We start from the raw sequence: 25,195 nt of genomic DNA, 5'->3' as shown, positions 1-25,195 counted from the left end.
ATGTGCGCTCATCTCCTCTGAGAGCACCAAAATTCCAATTAGCTGTTGAACAACCATCAACAGGACAACATGGGAAACCATCAAAGACACCCCAGGTCCAAAGACAAAGAAGAAACAGCAGTGAGTTGGTAGGAGGAGCACAACCATGATAAAATCAAATCCCATAACCACTGGGTGGGTGACCCACAAACTGGAGAACAATAATACAAAAGTTCTGGCACTGTTCTGAAGGTTCTGAATCCGAGTCTTCCAGGCCTGGGGATTCAAAAAAGGGACTGGGAATCCCCAGGGAATCTGACCTTGAAGGCCAGAGGGATTTGATTATAGGACTTTCAGAGGACTGGAGGAAAGAGACTCCAGTCTTGAAGGCCACAAACAAAATTTTGCACACACCAAGACCCAGAGGAAAGGAGCAGTGTACCCAGAGGAGACCGAACCAAAACTACCTGCTGTGTTGGAGGGCCTCCTGTGGAGGAAAGGGTCAGCAGGGGCTGCCACAGGGATGAGGCCAGAAAGGTTCCCCTTGGCGTAAATCCTCTTGGAGTTCCTAACCCTACCACAGTCTGGGTCACCTCGGGCCAAACAACTACCAGGGAGGGAGAACAACCCAACCCATCAGCAGATAACTGGAGTGAAGTTTTACTGAGCAAGGCCCTGCCCACTAGAGCAAAAAATAGTTTTTCCCATCGCCAGTCCCTCCCGTCAACAAGCTTACACAAGCTTCTTAGCCTCATCCATCAGAAGGCAGACAGAAGAATCTGCACAGCCTCACAGAGGCTAAAACAAAAACCATATTACAGAAAGTTAATCATGATGAAAAAGCAGAAAGTTATGTTCCAGATGAAGGGACAAGATAAAACCCCAGAAAAACAATGAAATGAAATGGAGACAGGCAAACTTCCAGAAAAAGAATTCAGGATAATGATAGTGAAGATAATTCTGGGTCTCAGAAAAGGAATGGAGGCAAAGATTGAGAAGATGCAAGAAATGTTCACCAAAGACCTACAAGAATTAAAGAACCAAATAGAGATGAATAATAAAGACAAATAATACACTAGAAGGCATCCATAGCAGAATAACTGAGGCAGAAGAACAGATAAATGACCTGGAGGACAGAACGGTAGAAATCACTGCCACAGGACAGAATACAGAGAAAAGAATGAAAAGAAATGATGACAGCCTAAGAGACATCTGGGACAACATTAAACACACCAACATTTGCATTATACGGGTCCCAGAAAGAGAAGAGAGAAAGGACCTGAGAAAATATTTGAAGAGGTAACAGCTGAAAACTTCCCTAACATGGGAAAGGAAATAGTGAACCAAATCCAGGAAGCAGAGTCTCCCAGGAAGGATAAACCAAAAGAGGAACACACCAAGATACACAGTAATCAAACTGACAAAAATTAAAGACAGAGATAAAATATTAAAAGCAACAAGGGGAAAATGACAAATAATGTGCAAGTGTAACAAAAGGGAAAGGGGCAGAGCACAGCTTTTCAAAGAATGACACAGTCCAGGACACAACATAAACTGATTGGAATCGATCGGGACCAAGATGGCAGACTGAAGCTCCAACACTCTGGCCCCCTGATGCAAAGAACTGACTCACTGGAAAGACCCTGATGCTGGGCAAGACTGAAGGCAGGAGGAGAAGGGGACAACAGATGATGAGATGGTTGGATGGCATCACTGACTCAATGGACATGAGTTTGAGCAAGCTCTGGGAGATAGTGAAGGAAAAGGAAGCCTGGGGTGTTGCAGTCCATGGGATTGCAAAGAGTCAGATATGACTGAACTGAAGATAGCTGACAAAACTAGACCTTGATCATCAATTCAGCAAGTGAAATGACACACCCAGAGGTGCCATGACAGTTCCAAGGCACTGTTAAAAGACTAAGGAGTGGGCGGTGGCCCAAATTCTGGAAATCTCCGCCCCTTCCCAAGAACAGTTGGAATAATCCTCCCACTCATTAGTATGAAATTACTCAGCCTATAAAAACTAACCACGCCACATTTCCTGGCCACCCTCTGAGATGGCCCACACTGTCTGTGGAGTGTACTTTTCTCTTAATCTGAAAAAATCCAGTTCTCACCTTTCACTTTCTCTCTCACTTAATTGTTTCTGTGGTGAGACATTAAGAACCTGAGCTTCATTAGGTCCTGAAACCAAGTACTGTGGGTTTTGGCTGGGTTCGAGTCCCAGCCACGTGGGTTTAAGTCCCAAACTGGATTTCGGCTGGGTTCGAGTCCTAGCACATGGGTTCAAATCTCAATCCCTGGTAAATGGTTTCACAAGGAAACTTCACTCAGGCTATCAGCTGATTTCTCAACAGAAACTCTACAAGCCAGAAGGGAATGACATAATATACTTAAAGTGATGAAAGGAAATAACCTAAAACCAAGAATACTCTATCCAGCAACTTTCCTTCAGATTTGATGGAAAAATCAAGCTTTCCAGACAAGGAAAATTTAAGAGAATTCAGCACCACCAAAGCAGCTTTACAACAAAGCTAAAAGAACTTCTCTAGGTAGAAAAACAAGAGAAGGAAAAGACCTACCTACAGAAAATAAACCCAAAACAATTAAGAAAATAGGATATATATCAATAATACAGTTCAAAATTGGGAAAGGAATACGTCAAGATTGTATATTGTCACCCTGCTTATTTAACTTATATGCAGAAGCTGGAATGAAGATTCATCCAGCATCCTTATGGATTCCAGCACAAGCTGGAATCAAGATTGCTGGGAGAAATATCAATAACCTCAGAAATGCAGATGACACCACCATTCTGGCAGAAACCCAAGAGGAACTAAAAAGCCTCTTAATTAACGTGAAAGTGAAAAAGCTGGCTTAAAACTCAACATTCAAAAAACTAAGACTGTGGCATCAGGTCCCATCACTTCATGACAAAGAGATGGGGAAAAAAGCAAACAGTGACAGACTTTATTTTCTTGGGCTCCAAAATCACTACAGATGGCGACTCCAGCCATGAAATGAAAGAAGCTATGGCCAACCTAGACAGCGTATTAAAAAGCAGGGACATTACTTTGCAGACAAAGTCCATCTAGTCAAAGCTGTGGTTTTTCCTGTAATTATGTATGGATGCGAGACTTGGACCATAAAGAAAGTTGAGCACCGAAGAATTGATGCTTCTGAACTGTGGTGTTGGAGAAGACTCTTGAGAGTCCACTGGACTGAAAGGAGATCAAACCAGTCAATCCTAAATGAAATCAGTCCTGAATATTCATTGGAAGAACTGATATTGAGGCTGAGGCCGAAGCTCCAATACTTTGGCCATCTGATGCTAAGAGCCAATTCACTGGAAAAGACTCTGATGCCAGGAAAGAGTGAAGGCAGGAGGAGAAGGGGATGACAGAGGACGAGATGGTTGGATGGCATCACCAACTCAATGCACATGAGTTTTACCAAGTTCTGGGAGATGGTAAAGAACAGGGAAGGTTGGCGCGCTGCAGTCCATGGGGTTGCAAAGAGGGGAACATGACTGAGTGAACAACAACAACAACAAATCGATAATTACAGGTAAATGGATTAAATGCACCAACCAAAAGATGTAGACTGGCTGGGTGGATGAAAAATGTGCACGTATGCACTTTCCACGGGCTTCCCTGGTGGCTCAGATGGTAAAAAGAATCTGACTGCAATGTGGGAGACCTGGGTTTGATCCCTGGGTTGGGAAGATCCCCTGGAGGAAGGCATGGCAACCCACCCCAGTATTTTTGCCTGGAGGAGGAGCCTGCGCACTACAGTCCATGGAGTCACAAAGAGTAAGACATCACTGAGCATCTAAGCACAGCACAAGCTCTTCCATTTATCACATCACTCTGCTTGACCCCCTTCACACTGTATGTAATTATTTTACATTGTTAAGTTAATCATGTTCCCATTATGGCTTGTAATTGTAATTATCTTTTATTTTTTGTCCGGCTCTTGATTGTGAAAGCTGATAAACTTTTAAAACTGATAAATCTTTTACTATTGTGATTATGTAACTATTACTTAAAACTATTGTATCATGACTGGTCAATAGAAAAATTATATGATTTACTAGAAAAACCTGTAATCACTTTTTAAAATCCAGATGCACACCAGAATTATCTTGAAATTTGTTGAAAAATACAGATGCCCAGGTATTGCTTTCTCCAGAGCTCCAGATGTTTCCAATGAGCAGCCATGTTTAAAAACCACTAGACTATATGATGATCATTTACTTTTATCGTTTGTTTCACTTTTTCTATTTCATATTCAGTGCTCCCATTTCATTAAGTTTTCCAATTTTTTTCCAATATTTTCCAACTCCTTCTTTTTTTGATGTTCTTTCTCAAAACTTTATTTTATCAAGTGTAGTAGAAAAGCTTTTGTATATGGATACATGCTGCTGCTGCTGCTGCTGCTGCTAAGTCGTTTCAGTCGTGTCCAACTCTGCGACCCCATAGACAGCAGCCCACCAGGCTCCCCCGTCCCTGGGATTCTCCAGGCAAGAACGCTGGAGTGGGTTGCCATTTCCTTCTCCAACGCATAATAATGAAAAGTGAAAGTGAAGTCGCTCAGTCGTGTCTGACTCTTCACGACCGCATGGACTGCAGCCTACCAGGCTCCTCCGTCCATGGGATTTTCCAGGCAAGAGTACTGGAGTGGGGTGCCATTGCCTTCTCCAATACGGACATATAAATATGTGTAATATATGTATTTTCGAAAACATTAATTTTTGCCTAACTAAAAAAATTATGACATTTTGATTCCACTTGTTTGACTCAGTATGAGTAGAATGCTAGATTTTTAATTAAAAAACAGATATGCAACAAGCAACAAAGGTTTACTGTATAAAACAGAAGTACAGTCAATATCTTGTAATAACATGATGGAGAATAATTTTAAAAATAACATGTGTATTTGAATAACTGAATCACCTTGCTGTGCACTTGAAACACTGTAAATCAACTACGCTTCAGTAAAATATATATATTAAGAAAACAAAATCTGTACACTTGAAAGCAAAGGAACCTGGAAGGTTTCTCAAAATACAAGGTGATTAAAAGCTAAGTTGTTTGATGAGATTAATTTAGTAATCTAAAAAAATGTACTTCTACTGTATGAACTGAAGAGAACAAAGAATAATACATTAAAAACCAATTAAACCAAGCAGAGAGTGATGAGAACCTGGACTAAAGTATTCGTACTAAGAAGAAAAAGGAAGGGAAGCATAGAAAATGTGTTTTTAAAAGTAATTCATAGAATTTCACAACTGAAAAGATACAAATCAAAGAGAGGCACCTATGAAAAATCCAAGTTTTCAGGTCTGAGTGTCGGGAACACATTTTTACTACTAACATAAAGAGGAGGTCTAAAAGTAAGTTTTAGAAGAAAGAGAAGTTTAGATTGGGGGATAACAGTATTATTTTATGTACACACAGTACTCAGAAGATATGGGACTAAATTCCATAAGAATTCAGAGAAAAGCAAAAAACACAGTCTTTCCTAAAGAGCTAAGAGTTGAAGCGATGAAGAATAAATAATGAAAACTAAATATCAGAAAAAGAATAAGTAGATCAAAAGCATACTAGGCCTTAGAGTAAAATCATTTCAGAAATATGAGCAACAAATACAAAGACTGAAAGAGAGAGACAGGCAGTAGTGTAATAGACGAGGATGATAATTACTTTTCACTTCTATGGCATGCTGTCAACTCTTACGCACGATCATATGTACTGTATCGCTTTTAGCTTCAGAATGGCCCAGTAAGATTAGTATTTATTATTCTCATTCTGTCACTTTATAGATATATAAACTTATGGTAACTGACCTAAAAAAATTCAAACTGGTATTAAGCTTCAGAAGCTTGTCTCAAACCCAATTATTCTGGCTAACCCCCCAACATTCAGTTTCCAAAATAAAGCAAAGTCCACCAGGTAGCAACCAACTAGATATACACAACTGAGTCATGGAGTTGATGGTAGACAACTGTGGAGACAACCACATAACAGCATCAACCTAACTGATAACCAAGAAGATTTGAAGACAACACATTATGAAGCTTATATGTCTACTGATCAAATAACAGCTAAGTTTTAAGTCGTCCAACCCTTAACAAGGAAGCTCACTTTCTCTAAAAGATTTAATTCAATTAACATTATCACAGACCAACTCCATCTTTCTCACCAAAGCTAAGACACATGATATTTTTGGTTTGAAGGCAATATTACAAAACTAATATGGCAATAAACGTGGAATGTGAAAAATTCCAAACATTGAAAACTCTCATTCACTGCACCCTATCCACCTGCTTCTCTCCTACGAAATAACCACTGCTAAAGGCTGACAGGCTACTTATCAGAATTTTCTATAGGCATCTATATATGTATGTGTGTGTGTGTATAAAGGTAAATGTATACATGTATGTATGTGACATACATACTTTAAATACAATCTGGTGCAAAATTATACTATTAACTACTTAAAAATTGATTCTTTTAAAAGCCTTGCTGGATTTAGTACAACACTGAAATTCTTATAAATGAAGACCAATAATAACACTGATCCAAAATACATCATGGTCTGTATTTTGTTAGTGTCTGACATTCAAAAGTTTTGTTCAAGTATTTCTCCAACTTGGAAAATATGCTGAATATAATCTAGCTCTTTATAGCTCATATTTTCCAAAACTTTTATCCATTATCAAAATATTACAATATTAAAATACTTTCCAGGGCCGGAAAGACATCCATAATGACACTAAATGTTCCCAGATGAGTTTCTTTAAAAAAAAAAGGCAGTTTTCTTGCTAGGCTGAGTTGCTTCAGTCCTGTCTGACTCTACTTTGAAAACAGCTATTATTAATTTTGTAGCATTGTTGTGCTTTAAAATACCTGTACTAGCAGCTTTCTAAACAGCAGTCTGTGAAAAATTAAGAAAGAAGTTACAGAGTAGTCACATTATTAAAATCAAAAACGTGTTACCAATACAGGCTTACAGAATAACTGTATCCTTCTCACAAGGAAGCTACAAGGTATGTTACTCAAAGGGTTTTTTTTCCTTCACTTTTCTGCAGAGGGTGTACTGCCTGTTGTTGTATAATACGTCTTTGCCAAGGAATGCAGGTTTCCTATGGCATCTTATTCTATGAGCAGGAAAGCAGCAGCCCAGGAGTTTGTTCCTCATTCTGGTCCAAGTTCAGCATAATGCGATAATAATTTACTACAAATCACCAATTTCTATTCCGCCTCCACCTACAACATACAGAAAAATCTCACTCAAACAGTTATACTGAAAAAGTGAAAACAATGAACCAAGACTGAGAGCAGAAACTTCTAATTTGGCTGCTAACTATGTGCCTCTCATAAGCTGCGACTCAACAAATTTCATCATCTTTGGGTCTTGATTCTTCACCCATCTATTAAATGATGTACTATCACAAGTGTTTCTGGTCTAAAACTTGTAATTTCTGGAAATCAAGTTGAAGCATTAACAAGGAAGTAAACAAGGAACCCAATCATAGAACTGATAACTACAAATGTGTAACATGAGTGTAAGGGTCTCTGCTGGGTGCTGTGCTCAGTCCCGTCTGACTCTGCAACCCCGTGGACTGTATCCCACCAAGCTTCTCTGTCCATGGAATTTTCCAGACAAGAATACTGGAGGGGATTGTCATTTCCTCCTCCAGGGGATCTTCCCGACCCAGGGACTGAACCTGTCTCTTGCATTGGCAGGCAAATTCTTTACCACTGTGCCACCTGGGAAGCCAAGGGTCTCTAGCTACATCATTCTAAAATCAAAGAGAACAGGACTTTCCCAGTGGTACAGTTGATAAGACCTGCCAATGCAGGGGATGTGGGTTCTATGCCTGATCCAGGAAGACTCCACATGTTGTCGAGCAACCAAATCCATGCAACACAACCACCGAGCTAGGAAAGAGCCCACACTGCAACTACTGGAGCTCACGTGCCCCAGAGCCCACGTGCCACAAAAGGAGAAGTCACCACAGTGAGAAGCCTGTGCAGTGAAGGAAGAGCAGTAGCCTCCACTTGCTTCAACTAGAGATAGACTGTGCACAGCAACAAAGACCCAGCACAGCCAAAAATAAATATAATTCATTTTTAAAAATCAGAGAACAGAAATGATTCTCCATGGGAGAAAACACAATGTATAAACACACACATACATATATAAAAATAACTTCAATTTACTGGGTTCTATTTCTAATAATATAGCATTTAAATTCACCACAATTCCATGCTCACAATAAATTGGTTATTGTAGACAGGGTTAAAATAAAAAAACTATGTAACCAAGAGGAGCTAATGAAACACGTGATCATATGAGTAGGCTCAATGTTAAGGAATTCTAATAAAATCTCATTGAACAAAATTTAAATCTTTACTTCTAGTTCACACAATTCACTATTTAACTTTTAACTGTATATAAGAATCAGATGCTTGGATAAACAGAATTTAAAATCAAGCAAATTCCAAGCAGAGTTGCTTTAAGATGTCCTTATATTCACAAACACAAGATGATAGAAAAGGTCAAGCCTAAAAAACAAACAAACAAAAACTGACTAAAAGAGTCTACAACATTTTGCCTTAAGCCTTTTTGTCTTCATCGTCTCCCCCTAATCTCCATCTCTAGCCTATTCTTTAAGTACTTGACCTATATCCACCTCCACCCTGATGACATCAAATTGTCCAGGTGCATGGAACTACTATTGTATTTAACAAACCAGTGGTCTTTGGGTGGTTGAGATATATGGGTGATTTCAATTCTCCCCACCCCAACTCTTTTATTCTAGGTGGGAAAAAAATGCCCCCTCATCTGACCCATCCTGCCAAATTACCTTCCTCCTCAAACGTTTTGCTCCTCCTGATTTACCATCATTGTAACTGGACCACATCATCTTATCTACCCTGTATGTAACTCGAAGCCCTGGCACCACACTCTTCCTTAAAACCCTTCAGAATCTCCATTCTCGTGATTAAAAAGGAAATCTTGGGCATTGTATATACAAAGACCCTTCATCTGAAGATCCTTACCCATTTCCCTGAAAAAGATCTTTTGCCTTTGCCTTATACATGTCTCATACTCTGTACAACATTATATACAGAGAATAGTATACACATACTACAAATGTCTACACCACTACTCTTTGTATCATAGGATTCATATTATCTTTATTCTTTGTGATAATCCATTCACAACCCCAACCCTTTTAAAATACGAGCTGAGAAAAAGGATGTAATAAACATGGTAACCACTCTGCAATGCCTGATAGATGGCAAACACACATAAATAACAAAGCTCAAAGGACCTGCCAACTACTTTCTAGTATTCCTTCCAACCACTAGTTGCTGTTACATTAGAACCTTCATGGGTTATTACTGTGTTCTAGCAATTTGAAAACTGCATTATAATTAAAATAGAATGAAAAAATAGTCTGACAATCCTGTTGTTCTGTCGCTCAGTCATGTCTGACTCTGCAACCCCATGGACTGCAGCATGCCAGGCTTCCCTGTCCTTCACAATCTCCTGGAGTTTACTCAAACTCATGTCCGTTCAATCGATGATGCCATCCAACCATCTCATCCTCTGTCGCCCCTTTCTCCTCCAATCTTGAAGGACTAGCAAAACAAAGTAAGCACTCACAGAATTATTTGGAATTACTCTCTGCTTAACAGCTCTAAGAGGTCTGAGATAGCTAATCTTTTGATTTTTGCAAAGGATCAAATCAACCGAAGTACTGACTGGGAAATTTTGTACTAGCAACAAAATTGCGGTAGTGGTAGCCTCCTTTAGGGCAACTCCTTTAGAATATTAATTGTCTTCAGCTAAGTTCGTCACAACCCTTTTTCTTGTAATCACTACCAAAGCCTTTTCGTACTGTTCATGGGGTTCTCAAGGCAGGAATACTAAAGTATTCCTCAGTGATCATTGCAAAGAAATAGAGGAAAACAATAGAATGGGAAAGACTAGAGATCTCTTCAAGAAAATCAGAGATACCAAGGGAACATCTCATGCAAAGATGGGTACAATAAAGGACAGAAACAGTACAGACCTAACAGAAGCAGAAGATGTTAAGAAGAGGTGGCAAGATTACACAGAAGAACTATACAAAAAAGATCTTAATGACCCAGATAATCACGATGGTGTGATCACTGACCTAGAGCCAGACATCCTGGAATGTGAAGTCAAGCGGGCCCTAGAAAGCATCACTATGAACAAAGCTTGTGGAGGTGACGGAATTCCAGCTGAGCTATTTCAAATTCTAAAAGATGATGCCGTGTAAGTGGTGCACTCAATATGTTAGCAAATTTGGAAAACTCAGCAGTGGCCACAGGACTGGAAAAGGTCAGTTTTCATTCCAATCCCTAAGAAAAGCAATGCCAAAGAATGCTCAAACTACTGCACAACTGCACTCATGTCACACGCTAGTAAGTAATGCTCAAAACTCTCTAAGCCAGGCTTCAGCAATACGTGAACCGTGAACTTCCAGATGTTCAAGCTGCTTTTAGAAAAGGCAGAGGAACCAGAGATCAAATTGCCAAGATCTGCTGGATCATCGAAAAAGCAAGCAAGTTCCAGAAAAACATCTATTTCTGCTTTACTGACTATGCCAAAGCCTTTGACTGCTTTATTGACTATACCAAAGCCTTTGACTGTGTGGATCACAATAATCTGTGGAAAATTCTGAAAGAGATGGGAATACCAGACCACCTGACCTGGCTCTTCAGACACCCTGTATGCAGGTCAGGAAGCAACAGTTAGAACTGGACATGAAACAACAGACTGGTTCCAAATGGGAAAAGAAGTACGTCAAGCATGTCATCATGCTTATTTAACTTACATGCAGACTACATCATGAGAAACGCTGGGCTGGATGAAGCACAAGCTGGAATCAAGATTGCCGGGAGAAATATCAATAACCTCAGATATGCAGATGACACCACCCTTATGGCAGCAAGTGAAGAAGAACTAAAGAGCCTCTTGATGAAAGTGAAAGAGAAGAGTGAAAAAATTGACTTAAACAAGGATCATGGAATCCGTTCCCATCACTTCATGGCAAATTGATGGGGAAACAGTGGAAACAGTGGCAGACTATTTTGAAGGTCTCCAAAATCACTGCAGATGGTGACTGTAGCCATGAAATTAAAAACGCTTACTCCTTGGAAGAGAAGTTATGACCAACCTAGACAGCATATTAAAAAGCAGAGACATTACTTTGCCAACAAAGGTTCATCTAGTCAAGGCTATGGTTTTTCTAGTGGTCATGTATGGATGTGAGAGTTGGACTGTGAAGAAAGCTGAGTGCCGAAGAACTGATGCTTTTGAACTGTGGTGCTGGAGAAGACTCTTGCGAGTCCCTTGGACTGCAAGGAGATCCAACCAGTCCATCCCTTTAGGGAACATTCAGAATCAGTTCTGAATGTTCATTGGAGGGACTGATATTGAAGCTGAAGTTCCAATACTTAGTCCACCTGATGGGAAGAGGTAACTCACTTGAAAAGACCCTGATGCTGGGAAAGATTGAAGGTGAGAGAGAAGGGGACGACAGAGGATGAGATGGTTGGATGGCATCACCAACTCAATGGACATGAGTTTGAGTAAACTCCGGTAGTTGGTGATAGACAGAGAGGACTGGCGTGCTGCAGTCCATGGGGTCACAAAGAGTCAGACACGACTCAGCGACTGAACTGAACTACCTGAACTACCAAAGCAGAGATAGATCTCTATGAGAGGTTCTGAGTGCTCTGACAGAACAAGAACATGAATTGGGATTGGGAAACTCCTGTCCAATAAGAGAAATAGTTATAAAAATATAAATCACTTTTCTTGGCATATTAAAAAAAAAAAAAAGCCAAATATGCTAAGGATCTTAACAAAAAGCAGTCACTATCATAGCTCAATAATCTTCCCTTGTGGCTCAGATAGTAAAGAGCCTGCCTGCAATGTGGAAGATCCAAATTAGATCCTGGAGTCTGAAAGATCCCCTGGAGAAGGAAATGGCAACCCACTCCAGTATTCTTGCCTGGAAAATCCCACAGACCGAGGAGCCTGGCAGGGCCCCAATCCATGTCGTTGCAAAGAGTCGGACATGTCTAAGCGACTCACACACAAACCTCAATAAAGCATTTAAAGGTGGAGGGCACTTGCTGGCTTGTTAAATGCTTACAGAAAAACTACTCAGAGAAAGAAGTCATTTCAGCAACCAACATGCAATATGGAAAAAAAAACTCACTTTGATGATTTTTATTCAAAGGGGTTGACATTTAGCCAGGTACAAGATAAATAACCTGCATATAGTTTTTAAGATTTTATTAGGTAAATGCACATTAGCATTATCAGGAAACTTCCTATTTCAAGAAAACTACACAAGCCAACTACTTTGAGAGTCCCTCAACTGTGGGTAATACTTTTAAACAGTGTTTTCTTAAGAGTCCATTGTACATGTTTGCATGGATGCTCAGTCGTGTCCAACTCTTTGCAGTCCCAAGGACTGTAGTCCACGAGGCTCCTCCGTCCACAGGATTTCCCAGGCAAGAACACTGAAATGAGCTGCCATTTCCTCCTCCAGGGGATCTTCCTGACCCAGGGATTGAACCTGCATCTACTGCACCGGCAGACGGATTCTTTACCACTGAGCCAAGGAGAATACATGTGTCCTTATCACTAAATGAGGTCTGCGTTCTGTGCCCAGTTAATGGGGTTTCTCTTCTCTTCCTTTAATGAGTCAGTGTAGCTACATAATGAAAGTGTCATAAACGGGAGATCAGAAGAAAGGAACGAAGCTTTTCAAAGTTTGCCCCTTTGGCTGCATTGTCACGTTTTCAAGCAAGAATGCTCGCTCTGCAGTTGATATGAGAAAGAATTTAGTTGCTCAATCTCACTACGTGCAGAAAAATAAGAAACATGCATTTCCAGTACACACCCACACACTAAAACTTCGTACAAATTCCACGAGGGCGGAGGCTTTTTTTTTTTTGGGTCTGTTTTGTACACTTACATCTCTAGAGCCTAGAATAAGTGTCTGCACATGTGTACATGGTGGCAGATGTTCAAAAAACCACGTTGAATAAATATTTTCACTAAGGCAGCTTTTAAAAGTACTTTGTTTCTGTTTTTGATGTTAAAATAAGGCTTATAAAGCTCAATTATAATTCTGATTTGCAAATAGCATACTATTAACCAAGTTCTCAGGTTTCAGATTAAAGCAGGGTCATAAAAATTATGGCCCAGGGCCCATTTCTGTAGCCCCTCAGGCCAAAACTGGTTTACATTTTAAAAGAATTGTGAAAAAACCAAGATTATGCAAAAGAGACCTTAAGCAGCCCATTAAACCTAATTCTTACCATCTGACCCTCTACAGAAAGTCTACTGACCCTGTGAATTGAGATTTAATTCAAAAGAAAACCAAAATTGGGACTTTCCTGATAGTCCAGGGATTAAGATCCCATGCTTCCCCTGCATGGGGCAAGGGTTCAAACCCTGGTTAGGGAGCTAAGATTCTACATGTCAGATAGTGCAGCAAAAAATTAAAAAAAAAAAAAAAGAGAGAGAGAGAGAGAATGAAAGCTTTAACTTACTTTCACCTATGAACTGAAAATCTGTGTTACCAGAAACATCTTTCACTTAAGACCTCCATTGTCTAAATCTCTAAATTTTATTAGCTTATTTGATTTGAAGAATACCAAGGAAATGGCCTTTGTGTTTTTTTTTTTTAACCAGAGCATATGTGGTTATAATGACAAAGCTAATAAGTAAAGAAGGATTACAGTTGATTTACATTTAATATTTTACATACTAAAACATAAAAATGGATGGAAAAAAACAAAATGGAATACAAACAGAAAAATAAAAAAAAGAAGCCAAATTATATTTCAAAGGAATAGCAAGACTACATTAAGAGGGAAAAAAACTAACCAAGCAACTTTGAACACAGCATTTTGACTCTATACCCTCAGGCTAAAAAAGATGAACAAATACTCAATTGTAGTTAATCAGCTTCTTTTGAGATACATGGGTTAGCAACTCTGAAACTACTTTCTGTGTATTTTAGGATCAAACAATACATAAATATATTGTGGACAACGGAAAGTAGTGTTTTCTCACATAGAAAAAGGAATTACAAATTTGCAAAGGGGAAAGACTAGAATGAACCAGTGAACAGTGTTGGACTGTTACTGGAGACAGGATGAATTCACGGCATTTTAGAGAGGCAGATGGACAAAAAAAATTTCTTGTATATTGATATAATATATATATATATATAAGCATGTTCAGACAAATACACAATTTCTAGCTCAATAACCACCAAAAGAAACTAAGGTTCCTCAGAGAAATGGCTGATTCTAGAGTTGGGGTGGGAATATTTTATCATACAAGAAGTGAATACCCAAAAACTGATGAGCACATGTTGAAGATACAGGAGCCAGCTGGAAGGAGCTGTGACATGAAAAGACCCCAATGAATAAAAATTAATCTTTGAATTCATACTGATATGCATATATACATAAATGGGGAGAAGGAAAAGCTATTGTGGGAGGCCGATAATTAAACAATAGACTCAGAAAATGACCATCTGAGTACTGATTCAGGCAAGAACTGGATGCTTAAAAAAATAAAGGGTGAAAGTTTGATGAGTAACAAGCTATTTGTATAGTTTCAAAAATGACTTCCCATAAGATATTTGTTACAGGTAATTTCCTAACAGTTCAGTGGTTAGGACTCTACATTTCCACTACAGGGAGCACAGGTTCAATCCCTGGTCAGGGAAATAAGATCCTGCAAGCCGTGCAGCATGGCCAAAAATAAATAAATCCATTTTTTAAAGAAGTATTTGTTACAAAAGGAAAAAAGACATTTTACAACAGAAAAACCTTGCAGAAAAAAGTTAACATCCTTTTTAATGGGATACATCATGTGCTTCCTGAGAACACAGTATCACTTTTGGATTACTCCTGCCAAAAACGCCTAACCTGAAACTAATCATGAAGCATCAGAAGACAATTCCAGATTGAGGGAATTCTAAAAATAACTGGCCCATTCTCATCAATCATCAAAGGTCATAAAAGACAAATAACCAACTGCTCCAGATTAAAGGACACTTAGAGAGACAAGTGTGATGTGATTTAGATTTCCTTTCTACTCAAGACTTAACTGATACTATTAGTGAAATCTGAAGGAGGTCTGCAGACAACTGCATCAACTTCCTGATTTTGATACCTGTACTGTGGTTGTTTTCAGAAAATACAGTTAATATTTAGAAATAAAAGGCATTAATTGCAATTTACTCCCCAAATGTTCACAAACAAGGTTTACAAGTCATTTATGTGCACTGCAAAGAGAATAAGAAAGCAAATATGATTACATGTAGATAGTGAAATCAGGATGAAGTGTATATAAAAATTCTTTATCATTCTTGCAACTCTTCTGTAAATCTGAAGTTGTACAAATAAAGTTTAAAAAGTGGGGAAGAACCGTTAATTTATATTTGGACATCATACCAGCAAACAGAATTGTGAAAGATCGAGTGATGGCTCCCCTGTACACAGCTGGCTGTCCTTTACATCTCAACCAGGAGCTGAGTGAGACCTGGTCCTTCCAGTCTCGGCTCTAACACAGGCGGCGCTTCCTTGGGAAGGTCACACTGGCCGGCCTCAGAGTCCTCGTTTGTGAAATGAGAACAGCACCTATCCTACCTTTCTCACAAATTTATCCTAAGACCCACTGAAACATAATAATGGCTGGGGAAAATAAGCACATATAAAACACCATATATTATAAAGTGGTTCGCTTTTTAAAATGTTTGGTAAATAAAAAGTACTTTAAAATTACCCAAGCCAGACATTTTTTTTTTCATCACAGCAAGCAGCTGTTTTAGAAACTAGACATTTGCTATGTGTTTTGGTTTGGAAAAATTTTTAACTTATCCAACATTCTTTTTACCATTTCAATAAATTCAAATACCTGTATCTTTTTTAAACCATAAAACTTTATAGTAGCAAGATATTACTAAAGAAAGTAATTAACCAAGGCATTATCAACCTTTTTAAAAAAAAAATAAGATACAGTTGACATAAAACCTGTATTAGTTTCAAGGGTACTAGTCAATCTTTTAGATACTGTGACCCAAAATAAAAAGACCATTATATCATTTCCCAAGTTTCCAAAATCATAAAATACATAATCCAAACTTTCATCCTGCACTTACAAGCTACTCAAGTGAGCCCCAAGGAATCAAATCAAATTCAGAAAACAGTGTTCATAAGAGAGAAAGAGACACCAAATTGTTTTCATGTACTTAATTAAATCAAGGAAAAGTTTGTTTTAGAAATAAAAATAATCAATCCTTCCCAATTCATAAGGGTTTGATCACCACTTAAAATTATTTAATATTTGCAGAGACTAATTAATATATCATGACAAAAGAAAATATCCCTAAAGCTATACTTTCTAAAAACAGTTATGATTCCAAAATACCAAATGGAGATTCAACAGGATAGGCAAATTAGTATAAAATGGAACAGTGTCGCTTGTCTTCCTTCCCCATTGTTGAAAAGATCAGATCACATTCATGTTTAAGAAGTCTACTCCCTCAATCTCTATTTTGAACAGTAGACAAGCAACCTGGACTCTGTAAAAGTGAAATATTGAGAGCAGACCAGGCAGAACTGAGCATAGAGAGAAGTGCGGCAGCCACCCCGGCCCTAGCGAAGAAGCAAGCCCGGAGTCAGTAACGCCTGCGCAGCCGCACTAGCTCTGCAGCAAGGGCACTGCGCTCAAAGCTGATGAGGTGAAAGAGAAAGGATTACAAGTGCATAAGCTCCAAGACGGAGTGCTTTTTGCCAGTCTTGTTTACAACTGTACCCCAGCAGATAGAAAAGTGCCTGGTAAACAGTAAGTATTCATTAAGTATTGGTTAAATGAATAAACAAATAAATCAAATCCTAGGTCTTTCAAGTCAGCCTCTACAAATCATACTAAGTTGCAGAATTATCTTAATGAATTTAACATACATTGAATTAAAAGCCATAAACTCTTTTTAAAAACATGAACAAATCATCTCTATTCCCCATTCTGACTAAATACAGCAATGTCCGAGTTCCTAATGTATCTCCTGACCTACAGTAGATAGCATATTTACATACTCTTCCTTGAGTTTAAAATATGGTGTATCAGAAACTGGTACAGCAGAAATAGAAAGATGAAATAAACACATAAAATCAAAATCAGAGAGACCAAACACATCGTGTTTACCACCAAACTTAAGAGAACTAATTCAGACAAGGAATCAGAAGCCATGGTAACATTTCTCACGGGCATTTATGTCTTATAATAGTACCTCTAACAAAATCTGCTCCTCTATAATTAGAAAATCCAAAATTTGACTTAGTCTTGTGTCTTCAATACTACAGAGTATCTGCCAGTTATCATCTTATAGTTTGAAGAACTTCCTCAAAATATAAGATGTATTTCATTTCCAACCATCAAATTCAGAAATTAGCAATTTACCCATCTCACATAAGTAATATTTCTTTTACAAAAAATTACGTGGAGCAGAATGCAAGTAAATGCACAAGAGTTTAGATATGATTGATGCTCACTCGTAAGCACAACTTTTTTTTCACTTCACCTATTTTTTGTGAAGAAATTCAACTCATTCCCTACATGCTTGCTTTAAGCTTACCAATATATTCTAAGTGACAACTTCATTCTGCTTCCCAAGCACTTCCCATACAATCAAGACATCATTTGACTACCAATTTAAACCTCATCATTTTCCAAAGGGCCTGCCTTATGTGGGTTATAATCATCTTACTATGCTTCTTGTGTCCATGCTGCTGGAAAGCAGTCTGTACAAGCAGGAGTAGAGAGGCACAATCCTGAGAGAAAGGAGCAGAGAAAGATGTTGAGAAAACAAAACCAGATAAAGTGAGCTCACTGAAGAGTTCAGGAGCCCAGCCAGTGTTCAAGGTCAAGGTTGATTACATTCTCTCATACCATTACGAGTTAGCAGTTGTCCAGTACAGGAAAACTGGCCCTAGAAAGAAATATCTAAAATTTCATGTACAAGCAGCAGTATCAGCACTAATTCTATGCCAACTATAGTTCTAAAAAAAGAGGAGCAAGTGATCATAAAATATGACTATTTAGAAGACTGGGGAATACTAATGTCCCCTAAATGCCAATCAAAATTACTGTAACAAACTCACTGCTAGCCTAAAATAAAAATGACTGAACTATATATATCTCATGAATTTCAATGTTGCCAAAAAAATTTTATACTTAATCCTGAAAATGACTGACTAAAACACTCTCAAATCATACAGTCCCCCAAATCATTATCAACCTCAATTATGCTTGTACTCTAACTTTATTCATTAAAAAAACTTTTGCCATATGTTGTTTTAAAACGAAAAAACAAAGCATAAAGGGCTTGAAAATATAATTACAATATAAAACTTAGGACTGATTCAGCCTAACTGGAACTTTCAATGAAATAGTCCCCTCCCTGCTCTCCCCTTAGTAAGAAGAATCGTAAGCAGAGTTTTTATTTTAAATATTCCATCTAAACTACTATAAACCTACAATTTCATAAAATGACCCTCAAAACAATGCTTATACCTACTAAGTCCTCCAAAGTATTAATTTCATATTTAGTCAGTGAATCTTGCAACTAATAGGAAACCTAAAAATCTCATATCATTTATTTTACACCAGAGAAAACCAAATGTTCAAAAATGTTAACTGCCTTGGTCCAAGTCATTCAGCTGCCTACTGTATCATCAATCCATGCATTTGAGAAATCTTTATTTAGCACATACCAAGGCATTATGCTATGTACCAAGGATATGTAGCAATGAAATTATGTGGTCACTGTCCTCATGGAACTTATAATCTGGTGGGGAAAATTACTCCTAATTACTTAAAACTGTAGTCATCATTAGAAGGAAAAACACAATGTTTCAAGACAGTTTAACAGGGGACCTAAATCAGTGATTCTCAACCACGGTTGATTTTGGCCCCCAAGGGACATCTGGTACTATCTGGAGACATTTCTGGTTGTCACAACAAGGAAATCTAGTGGGTAGAGACCAGGGCTGCTGCTAAACAGCCTGCAACGCACAAGGCAGCTCCTCACAGCAAACAATTATCCAGCCGAAAATATGAACAAAGCCCAGGCTGAGAATCCCTAACCTGAACACCGGGGCAGGGAGAGGGCAGTGAAGTCTTCCTTTCTAACACTAAGACTGCTACATCTTTAAGAGATTTTCACAAAGTAGAAACCAAAAAAATCTTCTGTTACAATTAACCAAAACTCCCACTGGAAAGTTAAACCAGAAGAGACCGAGATATTCCCTGATACATGAAAATCAAAGAAAAAGGCAATGTTCTATAGCTGCTTCACATAAATTCCCCTTCCTGAACTGCAAGGGGAAAATATAAAATCAAATTTCATATGCTTTTATTATTCCCACTACCTTTGCCACTGTCCTCTACCATCCCATGCCTACTACTAGATATTGGTGGAAAGATTGTAAGTCCTCTAGATAGGCAAATGAATACCCTGGATACACACTTGGAAATGGAATAAAACAAAGAAGGGATTTCACTACTGGTGTAAAGACAAGGCAGAGAAGAGGAAAATATACTGGGTGTTAAAGTGACTCTGGAAAAGTCTACATCCCGACAGTTTAAAGGGTGAGCTATCCAACCAACCAAAGGATCCTAAGAACAAAAGACACGAATAATTTAGATATCCTACAGATGAGTAAAGAATTTAAGAACCAAGGTAAATCTAAAAATTAATCTGCAATAATTTTACACACACAAGCATAACAGATTCTTATATTCTTAATGTAATAATCCTTATATTTTCCACATATTAAGAGTTCCTATATTACTAAAGTGCCCTCGCCAATTAAATTATAATTTTCTAAGAAAAAGGTTATGAACTGATTTTGTATTTTCCTTCTTTAAAAAAAAAAAACCTACCATAATGACCTCCATATAGAAGCATTCTTAAGGACTGAGTACAGATATGCAGCTCACATATAAAACTGCTGCATTCCAGTAATCAACTGTGGTCCTAAGGTGAATACACCGATTTAAACAGATGAACAGGAGACCCTTCCAACTGAGGTGAGGGCTCTAAACGATCATAACAAGTAAATGCCACCATCTCTGAGCAGCAGCAACTGCAATACCTTGTAATGATGATAACTCTTCTGGAATTAACTGATCGGGTCAAGCACTGACCCTTAGGGAATCCTGTATTTCAATCTGGACAATATTCTTTCATCATTTCAGAACTCACATTAGTGGTCATGGGATTAAACTTTCATCACGATGATGCTTAACTGGAAATTAAAGTTTTCCCACAAAACCAGCACAGAGGGCACTTAAATATCAATTCCTGAGCCTCAATCTCATTTCACTGATGACAATTAAGAGGAATTTACCACACACAAAAAAAGATCCTCCGACAGTGAATGTGAAAGTGGGGTGGGGAGGCCATAAAGCCCCTTTGACAAAAGGGTAGGGAAGGCTGGCAGGCAGGACGACATGCCAATCATGACCGCTTCCTAGCCTTATGCATAAGACCAGATTTTCAGACCGAAACTTAGCCACAATTTTCAGATTAAAGACCTATATTCTTAACTTTAAAAATCCCTGGCACATTTCTGTTTTCAAGCCAATGTTCGCTTGTTTTTTAAGCAAGTCATAAAAGCTAAGCATTTCATATTTTGAACATTATGCATACAGCTAAACTGTGTTGCCTTATCAAGTATGTGGCATTTGACAATTCAATGCTTCAAAGATAACTTTAAATTTGCCAGAGAAAGTTTTGTTGGGCTCAGCCCAAGGATAAATGCCTTTAAAAGCCAAATTAATTTTAAGGAAACATTCTAGAACATCCTTGTCTCCTAATCCTGTAATTCAGATTCCTTTATTTTTGCACTTTGTAACATATGATGTAATGGAAAAATATTACTGAACTATTTCCCACTATATACTGTCAACAACAAATTTTTACTATACTAGCAAGCATAGATATTCACAGAAACTTTTTTCAAAAATCAGGGAAGAAAATTATCTATTTTGAGTTTAAACCCCCTTAAAAAGTACATTCTTCTGAATCTTCTTCAAAATATATTTCCCTTCCTCAATTCTATAACTATGCTGTGCGCCAACCCCATTTTCAGAGGTGTGAGCATAATACTAGTAAACAAGAGAGTAAAAAGATGGTTTAAGTTTCTTGAAAATATATAAGGGGGAAAAATACATACGGGGAAAGGAGACAGTGTTACATAAACTCAAGTGGGAATACCACTACAAATCTCAAGTTCTTGTGAAGATTTGATGAGAAAAGAGCTGAAACATCAAGCTAGTCATGTAAATATTAGGCTCCTTATCCTTAATGTCAATAGTAAAATAAAAAAAACCAACTGTAACATTTCTACTCCTCCCTGCTCCATTGTGATCAACCACAGTGTACTAACCACTTGTCTGTATCTATCACATGGCAGGGAGGGCTGGGAATGGAGGATACATATTAGGAACCCCCAAGATAAACAGGAGACATCCATCAAAAAGGTCTAGGGTAATCAAATAATTGGAAGGAAACAGGAGAAACCTTTTTTATATGTAATTTAAATGAAGACCACTACTTAGTGCTGTAGCACTACATGTAGCAAATAAAAAAGCTACACAGACCTGTTTTTCCCCCCTTCCCCTGCAGAGCTGTGAAATTATCAACAATAAATCTGAACCTATAGTATCTTTATTTTTTATTTCAGATTTTAAGGACGAGTGAAAGCAGATTTTATAATTTGATCCAAATTATCAGCTATAAATTCATAAATAAAATGGAAAAGATTCCGAAGTTTACACTCTAATCTCTATCAAAAAGCAGTAAAGAAAACCCTGTATTCAAATGAAAACTTTCCAAAAAAAAAGGCTTTCTTTCATATAACTGTCACAGCTATCTGCTTTAATATGGAAAGTCTAATTCACGTGATTGTTAGATCTAACTTTTAGCCTCTTCTAAGTTTCTCAAATGCTAATTCTCCAAAGAAGGAAGGAAGTATAGAAGGGAAGGAGGGAGGAAGGAAGAAGAAAAGAAAAATTGTTTAGACTATCACTATTAGACTATACTGAACAGAGTATTAGTGCCTCCACATGAAAAGTTCATAAAACTGATGCAAATCTAATTAACATATTAAAATATTTGTATCTAAGGCATACAAGTACGGATAAGCTGTGTAGACATCTACTTGTTAAATGTTTGCTTAATATAATAAAGTCTATTCACATTAGAGTGTTTAAAAGGTTTTAAAATATTTTAGGGCTTCCAGGGTGGCTAGACAGTAAAGAAGCTGCCTGCAATGCAGGAGACCCGGGTTTGATCCCTGGGTGGAGAAGATCCCTGGAAAAGGAAATAACTATCTACTCCAGTCATCTTGACTGGATAGAGCAGCCTGGCAGCCCATGGGATCGCAGAGTCGGACACGACTATTTCTATCGAAACGTGTCTCCCTTCAGACTAGCAAACTCAATCAAATAGTGAAAACTGGACAGCTGCTTATTTAAAATCTAGCCTTATGTATGACACGTGAAGGAACCCGTGGGAAATGCCTCTCCCACATCTTTCCTCTCGGCATGCACAGCTCTGCTGCTTTATGTCGTTATGATGAGAAGAGTTGGGGGGGGTGGGGGAGTAAGGACAGGTGAAATTTGCAGAATAACCTCGCCTCCCGACCAAACATCCCCTTAAGCTTAAGTCCCCGGTTGGCAGGTTACCTAGCCAGCAATATCTCGGTTATAAACAAACACTGCTTGCAATGTGACCACAGATGATCATCCCAAGAGGTGCTTTTCCACCACTTCCCACCCCTCACTACCCCCATCAGTGCCTGCCTCATTAAGGACCGGGGGAAGGCCTGAAGTGGGGATGCCTGGCCTCCAAGTTAAAAATCCCGCAGGCCCAGGAAAAGAGGTGGGCGGGCCAGGCCTCGGCGGAACTGACCCGCAGAGAGACCTGTCGGGAGCCTCCGGGGGAGGGCCCAACCGGTGGCCTCCTCTTCCACCCCCGCAGCCACTCGGGAGTAGGTGCTGGAGACACCGGAACCTCCCCCGCCCCCACCACCACCCCGGGATCGGGGGAGGGGCGCCGGGGCCGAGAAACACCCCTCCCCCACGGGCACGGCCAGGCCGCCGCTCGCCCCACCCTGGAGAAAGCTCTGCGGGCCCGTGCCCAGTCCTCCCGCGGCGGGCCTCGTCCTGGGCCGGGGGTCGAGGGTCGGAGGTCGGGGTGGGGAGCGTGGGCAGGAGCGGGGGAGGGGGAGAGGAGAGGCGAAGACTGCAATACCAACCTCGCTATTGAAGGTTTTCACAGCCTCCATGTTGTCGGTGCGGAGGCCCGGAGCCCGGCGGCGGAAGAGGCGGCGGCCACTGCACTGGGTGGGGAGAGCGAGACGGGGACGGCGGCGGCGCCGCGAGGAGGGTGGGGGGTGTGAGGGGGCGGGCGCGCCGACGGCGGCGGGGACGCGGGGTGGGGGGCCGGGCCGCTGCGACCCCCCGGGCCCGAGGGAAAAGGCGAGGCAAGCACTGGTGGAGAAGGGCTCTCCCTTAGGGGCGGCGAGGCCCCGGCATGGCCGCTAGGGCGGGCGGAGCGCCGGGCAGGGGAACAGAGGCGCTGCCGGGGCGGGTCGGCGGCGGCGGACGGGGGGGGAGGGGCCGGGCCGCGGCGCCTTCTCTTCTCCGCCCCACTCGGTCTCGGGCTTCCACCCTCTAGCCCCGGTCCCCGACTTCTTTCCACCCCCTCCTTCCTCTTTCCTCCGGCGGGCTCCTGTTTCGCCTCCCCGCCGCTCGGGGCCCGTAGGAACCAGCGGCGCGCCGCGAAGACGGAGGAGGAAGCGCTGGCAGCGGCGGCTGCGGCATCCAATATGGCGGACGCGAGTCGGGCCGCGCAGCTCGGAGATCCGCGGCGCCGGCCAGCGCGCCCCCTGGCGTCGGGACCGCGCGGGCCTGGGCCGCCGCGCGGAACCATCGAACGCGCGCGCGCGCGGGCGGGCCAGAGCGTCGCCGCCGGGAGGCCGGGCTCAGCTCTACCCACCCCCACCCCCCGCGTCCCCCCCACACACCACCTCCTCGCTGCTGCGGGAATGCGGGCTGCAGCCCCTTGGAGCGCCCTTGCGGGGGGAGAGAGCCACTGCAAAGCGTAGATGTTAAGAAAAACCCAAATCCCGCCCCCACCCCTCTCCCTGAAAGTTTAGGCAATAATATCCGCGTTTCCGTTGTTTCCATAGGGACTGGCCTCTTTACACGAGGTTTAGTTGCTTTTTTCGAAACTTTACTGGACGTTGGCCTCGAGGTTAACAGGCAGAAAACTTCCTAGTTGGTCACTTATTTGGGAACGATGTGCCCAAGCATTTTTAATAGCGTCGGGAGAAAACGTTTAGAAACAAAAGCTTGGGATTCGGGTGGGGGCAGGGGAACGAGGGAAGCACGCCTGCAGCCAGCTTCTCGGTGCAGGAAATGCATGCTGCATAAAATCCGGGGGGGCTGGCGTAGTGCAAACAATGAGTGCATTTGTCTGCGCGGCGGGAAGCGGTGCCCAGAACCCACGAGATCTGCATAGGCGAAAGGGCACCCGTCCTCTATAAACAGTTAATTATTCTAAAGGAATTTTGCCCCAGGTTGCTGAGAATCAGATGGTGAATACAGTTTTTCTAGATGAAGTAGGAGATGCTGCTAGCAAAATGCCTCCTCTGTCACTTGATGCGATGTAAGATAACCGATACCAAATTAAAAGTGAGCATTTTAATGAAAAGTTAGGTGTGTATCAGTGAACCCCAGACACCACTGTCGTTTTGCTGGGAGTCGTTTTTCAGCAGTTGCTGCTCGTCAAAGGAAAGGGAGATGGATGACTGCGGGATTTTTCTCTAGGATTATTGGAATCAAGGTAAGAGCTGAGCCCAGAGCCCTGTGAAACAGGAAGACAGACCCTTCTTCACTTGGTAGGGCCTAGTTTTTATGATTCTTCTTCATTGGCAACTTTAATATGGCCGCTGGCTACTTAGAAGGTAAAATGGAAAACTTCATAAGAGCTTATATTTCCACCCTGAAAAATCTCAGATACTTTCCAGAGTTCCTTTTGCCTCCCATCCTCATAGGCTAA

The 25,195-nt window shown here is 40.5% G+C and overlaps 1 protein-coding gene across 1 annotated transcript in view; it reads right to left on the bottom strand.

The window, feature by feature from the left end:
• Nucleotides 1-23,955, bottom strand: part of SCAF8 (SR-related CTD associated factor 8) — an 88,181-nt gene extending 64,226 nt beyond the window's left edge. The window contains 5 exon segments of the mRNA XM_055536062.1: nucleotides 17,831-17,856; nucleotides 17,859-17,894; nucleotides 23,384-23,471; nucleotides 23,873-23,887; nucleotides 23,890-23,955. Of these exon segments, the coding sequence (XP_055392037.1) occupies nucleotides 17,831-17,856; nucleotides 17,859-17,894; nucleotides 23,384-23,471; nucleotides 23,873-23,887; nucleotides 23,890-23,955 (231 nt within the window).
• Nucleotides 23,956-25,195: the final 1,240 nt, after the last annotated feature.

This window comes from Bubalus kerabau, chromosome 9 (genome assembly GCF_029407905.1).
Source record: "Bubalus kerabau isolate K-KA32 ecotype Philippines breed swamp buffalo chromosome 9, PCC_UOA_SB_1v2, whole genome shotgun sequence".
NCBI classification, from domain to species: domain Eukaryota; kingdom Metazoa; phylum Chordata; class Mammalia; order Artiodactyla; family Bovidae; genus Bubalus; species Bubalus kerabau.
This window is presented reverse-complemented; position numbering and strand designations above follow the sequence as displayed.